Source organism: Neodiprion fabricii, chromosome 1 (assembly GCF_021155785.1).
Source record: "Neodiprion fabricii isolate iyNeoFabr1 chromosome 1, iyNeoFabr1.1, whole genome shotgun sequence".
NCBI classification, from domain to species: Eukaryota; Metazoa; Arthropoda; class Insecta; order Hymenoptera; family Diprionidae; genus Neodiprion; species Neodiprion fabricii.
In genome coordinates this window covers 33,980,070-33,988,046 of record NC_060239.1, presented here as the reverse complement: position 1 = coordinate 33,988,046, position 7,977 = coordinate 33,980,070, and the positions used below count along the sequence as shown (strand labels likewise).

General features: G+C 43.0%; 1 protein-coding gene across 3 annotated transcripts; it reads right to left on the bottom strand.

The window, feature by feature from the left end:
- Nucleotides 1–3,471: 3,471 nt before the first annotated feature.
- On the bottom strand, nucleotides 3,472–7,924 carry LOC124187192 (polypeptide N-acetylgalactosaminyltransferase 3-like). Of its 3 annotated transcripts, none has more exons than XM_046579550.1 (11): nucleotides 7,596–7,924; nucleotides 6,676–7,037; nucleotides 6,482–6,591; nucleotides 5,904–6,096; nucleotides 5,567–5,736; nucleotides 5,307–5,474; nucleotides 5,125–5,224; nucleotides 4,656–5,065; nucleotides 4,323–4,465; nucleotides 3,986–4,252; nucleotides 3,472–3,700 (listed from the first exon to the last, which is right to left on the bottom strand). In XM_046579550.1, the coding sequence occupies exons 2-11, from the start codon at nucleotides 6,819–6,821 to the stop codon at nucleotides 3,566–3,568; spliced, it is 1,842 nt and encodes a 613-aa protein (XP_046435506.1). In that variant the 5' UTR covers nucleotides 6,822–7,037; nucleotides 7,596–7,924; the 3' UTR covers nucleotides 3,472–3,565. The 3 variants fall into 3 exon arrangements, with proteins under 3 accessions (XP_046435506.1, XP_046435515.1, XP_046435522.1); XM_046579559.1 differs by having other exon boundaries at nucleotides 5,904–6,084; nucleotides 7,596–7,923; XM_046579566.1 differs by lacking the exons at nucleotides 6,676–7,037; nucleotides 7,596–7,924 and having other exon boundaries at nucleotides 5,904–6,103.
- Between the last annotated feature and the right edge of the window lie 53 nt (nucleotides 7,925–7,977).

Sequence of the window (7,977 nt, the reverse complement as noted above, 5' to 3'; positions counted from 1 at the left end):
CGGTAAAAAAGTAAAAAAAAAAAAAAAAGTGTTTACACAACAACGGCGTTTTGCCAGAACCGACAGGAACGCATTGTCCGCATCGTTTCAAGTCCGACAAGAGGGAAACACATCGGTACCATATAATTGCAACGGAGCTTTCACTGCGCGTGCCGACCAAAAATTGTATACATACCTTATACCTTATACCTTACGCCCGAAAGAGTCGCAAAATTCAAGGTATGACTCACGGCGAAGCTCGCCTTGGCGGCAGTTGGGCCATAGGTCATCTCGATGCAGCCAGCTGCGGAGCTGCTGCCTTTCCTTAAAAATTAAATTTGAACCGAGTAATTGTTGTGAGAAAAGAGTTGTTTGCTAGGGTCACAGGTGTGTGAGAACCGGAACAGCTCTCCGCGGACAGCACGGACTGGACGGGTGACGTGGATCAGCCTCCAGAACGACGCGGCCTCACGTGTGCTCCGCGGGATGATGATGATGATGATGATGATGATGATGGTGATGGTAATGGTGAACAATCGCTGCACCGCTCGAGAACGAGGAGCCCTTCATCCTTCGTCGCGTCGTTTCGTCCTCGCGTCGTCCATCTTTCTAAACTCTTCGACCGCGACAATTCTTCTTGTCCTTCTAATTTCTCACGTCCCATGAACAGCGAGGCAAAGTAAGGCCGGGTAATAACCGGACCAGTTTCCTCGACAGCCTGCTCCTGGAGTCGAGGAACGACAGGTCGCAATTCCTCGCGGGCTGCTCTCGTATGCGCGACGCGTCGCCGCAGGAACAGCCTCCGATTCGCGAGGAAACCAGACCGTCTCGGCCGCACGCGGGGGGCGTCCTGGAGGTCGTCCTGCGGACCGTACGTCCTGAGAGTCCAGCCCGGTCGACTCGAGTCGGACTGCCACGAGGACGTGACTTTGACCCAGATCCAAACTGTGTCGGTCTCGTAAGATGCAGCCGTGCTAAACTTCGACGCTTCGCGACTCGACGCCGAGCTTCGCACGCTACTTCAAACGGTACCGTGCACGCTGTAAGCGTGATCCTGGCGCATAATGTAGAATACTTATATTATCGATTTTCTTTTTCAACGTTGCGGTGAAATTTCACGCCTTTCTTATCACCCGGAGACTACACTGCACTTTTCCTATGAATGGACTAAAAATGGAAGGAAACTTTCGATTTCACCCTACTTGCTAGCCGAAGAAGAAGGCTTAACCGCATCGCGCTTTTTCTTTTCCAACGACTTTTGCAGAATTACAAAAATATATCGTGTTTCCGCTGTGTAATAGACTGCACAGCGGATTCGTTGCACAAGGACGTGAAAGGTGAACAACCAATACTCAACTCTTGTACTCCGACGAAAGTAAATTGTGGACTTACTTTTCAGTATTTAGTGCTATGGATTATCCGTTTCGAAAAATTATTTTCCCGAACGAAGCTAAATCATTTTGATCCACAGCTAAATAACGTTCTTTTCTTGTTACGGTCGTCGATTATATACATTGATTATCTATAACAGAATACATCCATTTACAAAGAAAATTAATTCTATTATTATTATTATATAGATACGAGATTAGGAAGTGGCAGCACTAAATTTTTTACACGTGTTTTTTATTCACGTGAAACTATATCCGTATTACGCAAATTCTTGCAAGTATATCCCCCGGGCTGCAATTACACCAGAGGCAAAACGAGCAATTAAAAATATTGCGTAATGACAATAATATATCGTGCAGGATACTTTAAAAAGCAATTAACCTGGCAAAATTATAAATACAATTTCTTCCTGAATGCTTTGTCGATATACCTCGGTGCAAAATTGTGGACAAAATCACGAAAAGTTTCACTCTTATATCGGTACAGTATAAAAGGAACGACAAAAATGAATCACAACAAAGTTAAGTTGAAGATAGTATGAAATTATAATAATAAAAAATAAACGTTTTTTAAATTAGATTTTCGCAAAGGAAAGACGGGCATTTTGTTTACAGAGCTTAGGAGCATTTCGCACATCTCCCAGTTCCAACCCCGCCTCGCTTGTGATAATTTAGCTTCGGTTGGCAGCAGAACTGTAGCTTGTAACTTAGCTCACGTATCTCGTGGGTACAATATGATCTACATTGCTGACCGAGGCGGACCCGGTAATGCTAATGATAATAAATTCACGGAGTCGCCCCGAGTCCTTGGTTAAGAAAGCGAATTTATGAACGAGATTGCGAAATATCGCGACTACCTTTCGGCGTGAATCCTTTGCCGAATCAAGACGCTATTTATATCAGAGTAGATTGAAACAAATTGAAAACGGTGCACGCGTGGAAGATAAATTTGCACACACACTTGCAGGCCCGCATATTATTCTTAAGCGAAGTATAACCAACGCCTTCAAGCACAGATTGAACTTCGCGTTGTGAAAGGTTCCCTCGTTTGATCCAGACTTATTAGAAATATTTTCGGCAATTGATGACGGTTTGAAAATGGAAACTCCCTCGTCTAATTGCAATTTACGACTTGCGTGGCGGCTAATCTCGACAGCCGGACAAACTGGTTTTACTTTCGCAATTTAATTCAGAACCTCATTTATGACATATTTAAGTCAAAACATGATAATTCAATTACACCAAACTGTTGTAACAATGGATTGAACATTAGCAGCTGCCGATGAATCATTTCATAAAGGAGTTGTAGTATCTAGATGTTATATTTACACTCATCACAGAATTAGTTTTTCACTGATCAACATAAAAGGTAAGTTGGAGGATTGATCAATAAAACAAACTTGTTTATATGAAATGCGATCAAAATTACATCAATATCTCGTTCAAAAGGATTGAACAACGTATTATGCTATTTCTGTGTAGTCTAAAAACAGTCATCCTTGATCATATTTTAGCAAATTGGTAAGGTAAACTTACGGTATAAACGATAGTTGATTAGCTTAAGAATTACTTTACACCCATTGTCTCATTCCGCAAGGTGATAACTGTTTAAACAACATCGCAAGTAATTCTGTTCCAAAGATAACTGACAGAAGTAGACCTTTGTTGAACGCGACTTATGCTGGCAGTCGATAAACGGACTTGCATCACCGTTAAATTTATTTCAAACCTACCAGAGATAACTGAAACGCAGAACAGCTAGTATACCGACATTACACTTTGTAATAAAACATTACTCGCGATACGACTACGAAAGCATGTATTAAGATTATATAATAATAATAATAATAATAATAATAATAATAATAATAATATTTATAATAATAAATATAATAAAGCAGCTAATCGCAAACGCTAAAGCTACTGTACAGAAATGATCAACATATTAAAATTGAGTACTTACCTGTAAGATCAGAAAACAGTCATCGTTACTTAACATTTGTAGAGTAAACAGCCATCGACTTTCCCTGTCATTTTATCTACCGCCCAGGTTTCCAAGATCGTGTAATCGAAGGTCGAGATGAAATAGAAAAAAATTGTATACACAGGTGCTGATAAAAGTTGTAAATATTGTACAAACGTAAATAAGAATATTATCTACAAAAATTTGTTCTCGCGCATGAAAAGGACGGAATTTACTTCCAAGGTACCGCTTCCAGCTCCCATTGCTGCTCAGCGCTTCTGTTGCAGGTCGCGATGACTAAACCGTCTGACTTCTTCAGACTCAATTGAAGACACATTTTAGAGCCAAGATGGACCAGGGTCTTTCTCTGAAATACAAACATTAAATTCAAATGCGAAGATATCGTTCCAAAATCACCAGTACTATAATTTAGCTGACAAATTCCTAGAGTCCGTACAACTGGAATGCGATGATATTGCATGCACTGGTTGCCTAATGATGTCCGAGAGATTTTGTTTAATGATTGAAAAAGTAGAAACATATTTCAGGCATCGTTTAGTGTCTTTGTAGGAATTCGGTGGGCTACATGGACTTTTTAATTTCCATAGCCACTAATAGATCATCTGTAACTTGGCTTTCGACTTCGACTAACCTTAGCATCGTATTGCCACTTTTGCCTTCGAAGACCACTACACGCCATAATTTTGACCTTTGGTTTCTCGTGACGAGTATCACGCTCCGGAGCATCGAGGCATACACTTTCGTCTGTGACGATAACACCATCAGACGTCATCACGAACATTTGGCTAAGTTGGGGTGGCGAGATGCACGGTTCCATATCAGCGTTACCAAAGGGCTGGGTGTAGGTACCCTTGGTTACAGGACGCATCAGGCAGTCTCCAGTGACGGCGTGAATTATCTACGTAAAAAGGATCTGGATGAAACAGTTCAAGGTGAAAGAAATGTCCGTGGAAGAGGCGTGAGCTTACCTTTCCGAAAAATCGATCATCCTTCGGGAAGAAGTGTTGTGGCCACACATTGTCCAGGTACCATTCAAAGCCTTTGCACTGTAGTCGTTCACGTACTGCCAGTCGTCCTCTGATCTGCTGCTTGTCCCTGAGTCGTTCCGCCGCTGTAACCAAAGTTCAACACTTGAATAGTTTTAAACAGTTTCACCGATGACATAAACGCGATTGACGCTTAATTTCATACCAAAGAAGAAGAGCATTTTCTGTATGATAAGTTAAGAGGCATCGACTAAGTTCTGTGTTCAAACTCCTGATCATTAACTGCCAGCGCGAAGTGTTTGTTGATGAACTTACCGGGGTTGAACTTGAAGTAAAACTCGGCCCACTCGTCCATCCAAACGAGGGCGACCCGTGCTAAATTTGAGTACAATATATCGCCAACACCTCCTGGAAATGTGTACGGAGAAGATTTTCGGAATAAATGACCAACGTGGGAACAAGGTGCGATCTCAACGCTGCCACCGCACTGCCAGGCCCTGAAAGACAACTCGAGGTTCTCTCCGCCCCAAATTTGCATTTGATCATCGTAACCGCCCAACTCAAAGAAGTACTCTCTGTTCATGGAGAAGAGTCCTCCGGCCATTGCCGGGGTTTTGAAAGGGGCCACCATGTCACCGCGACGTTGTTCCAGCTTTGAGCCACCAAATGTCAGCCATCGGAAATGCAAATCCCAGTTAAAGGCACCCCAGTGAAGCTCGAACGATCTGAAACATTTGGTAATTACTGAAGCTGGGTTCATTGGCGCAAACTTTTGGCCATTTACCTCGTGTAACTGAACGTGTCATCGTTAATGATGTCGATGACAGGTGAAACGATTCTCGTTCTATTCTGAGCGACAGCGTCCAATAGCGGTTCAAGCCAACCTGAAAAATCAAACATCGGTTGCAGTTTCTTGCTCTTCGAAGACCAGAGCAAGTCGTCATCTAAGTGAGTTGACCTACCTACCAACGGTGCATTCGCAATGGGCATCGAGGAACGTCAGAACCTGTCCGGTCGCGTCTCCGGCTCCCAGAAGTCTGGCGTTCACAAGTCCAATTCTTTTTCCAGACCTCAAAACTCTGGTGGGTACCTCAAGGTTCCGGACATACTCGTCCAGCGGGGCAGCCAGGAATTCTATCGTCAAAAAGTGTTTTTGCATTCTTTCTCTTCGTTTATCGATAAATTGACAAACGGCACACGAGAGCCTCAAAATAATCAAAGCTTACCTCGATTGCTTGAGTCATCTACAAGAATTATCTCGTGCAGCAAATGCCTCGGCGATCTACCGATGACACTGTGAACCGTCCTTAACAATGTGCTCCAAGCTTCGTTGTGGAATACTATGATGACTGAGGTCGATGGCAAGTGCTTTGACCCTGAATATCGCGCGATGCACCTAGAAGTGAATTATTCAAATGGTTGTTTAAGCCGTAGGTACGGTCAATTGGATTAACTGCGGAATTCGTTACAGCGACGCGAAGGCTAGACGTGTATGCACGGATCTACTGCATGTGGTCGTAGTAGATGTGACGGACATAGGCAAGGAGACACGGGAAATCGTACGTTTTTTTCCTCACGTCAGGTAGCGATCTGTTGAGCGGTATTCGATCGCTGGCCAGAAGGTTGAATCTGTTGATCTGGAAGAGCTGCTTCATCAAGACGAAGTCCTTCGGTGGTATCATCACCGGATTGCCATCCCTACCCTCGTAGGGTCGCGGGTTAAACATGTTCTTGTTCAACAGATCTGAAAATAAATCTTTCAACTAATAAATTACACTACAGCCTACGAAACGACAGCTGAAATGAATGATCGGTGCGACAATGGTACACTTGGGCTGCGGCTCGGAATTAGCAACTCTGTTTCGAACAGCGATTTCTATTCGACAGTGATCAACTTGTCGCTCTCGAGGATTCAGCCCACTTGACCTTTGATACCTGACATTTGACCGTATATTTCATTTGTATTCGTACACGCGGTTGCATCCCGGTAAAAAAAAAATGCTTCGTCCGTCAATCCCATTAGTTATACGGTTACGTTGGGTTGCCGAGTTCATTTAACTACGACGACGGTTCCAACAGTAATAGCAACCGCGTTGTTTCGAATTCACAGTGAGATCTGACATTACGTAATAGACCTTTACCTTGGTCAATGTTTGGGCTCTGCAGCGGGTCCACAGAATCCCCGATGTAATGACCCACGATTACTTGTATGCCGCGGTTGTCCATGTAACGCTTTTCACTGTCGAGAAGTCTGCAACATAGAAATTGGTATCGTTCGTTTCCAGCTTGAACTTATCGTAGCGTTCGATTCATAATTCATTCGACGGTCACTTACCGCAGGGAAGCATCGTCTGGATCGTAGGGAGGATTTTTCGACCGATCAGATTGGCGTGGCCAGATCACGAACAAGCTGATCAATACCCCTACTGATAATAAAATGGGCCAGACGCGGAATAATTTTCGCATTTTTGGCAACAGCATCTTGATAAACGGTCCAGAAACCTCGAGACCTTCCCACAATTTTTATGCTACTGTTACGTGCCGTTTTTTTTCATCTCTGACAAGTGACTCAATGCCAAATGATAGTTGCGCGCTTCTGATAATTTTCCCTCCTAAATATATCGCAATATTTTTATTCCGTTATCGTGTCATTCGCAGGTCATGACCAAAACCAAACATATCTCCAACTACGTAGCCCTGCAATCCGGAAAATCAACATCCATTATACCACTGTTCCAAATAATTTGTACAACTAGTATATAACATGCACACAAAATTCTTCTTTTTTTTTTTATAAAAAAAATATCCAATTCTTTATTTTCCTTACATCACCTCGGTCAATGCACCCTGGAGCATCCGGTTCACGAACGCGGCGTATCAGTTTGAAATTAATTATTCAATGGTAGGTAATTAACTTTTTTTTCGGTAAAAGGAAGGTGTTACGCGATAATAAAGTAACAATGCGCAAGTGCATTATATGTGGACTGCAGAGTAGAGTTGCAGTGCAGTTCGAGTTAATCAGGCGAATAAAATAATGAAGTTAATAAAGATTTAAGTGACAGTATTAAATCGTCGTGCTCGAAGCATCAATGATTAACGTACGTGGTCATCCGCATGCAAAAATAAATCTCAGCAACTTGCACTCGTTCGCAAAATTATATCGCAGTGTGATTTTTGCCAAATCGGCAAAACGTTGATTCGTCTTAGCGATCAGAAACCGATGTCCGTTCGTAATTGTACTCTTGTAATAATTACCGTATCTTAACTTTTCAGTTTAAATCCCGGCATCGATCTGTACTTCTGATCCATGGCCTCTTTCGCGTTGCCGGTCGCTCCTCGGTCAGACCGCACCGATTTCCTCTGCCGAATATATTTCGAAGAATTTACCGTACTGTCTCACTTTGCGTACCGCAGCGCGTAGCGCACTCAATTACTCTTCGATACGAACAAAATATGAGTAAAACGGACGTAGAGTAAACCACCAAGTTCACCACCTCTTCGACGGAGGATCAAGAAGACGCTTAAATAAATCTATCGAGCGTGGTCTTCGCTGCGTGACGCGCCTGGCTCGAATGAAAATGGCCACCAGTAAACTGGCTCTGGCTCGATGACGTCATCAATTTACAGTTGCAGAGAA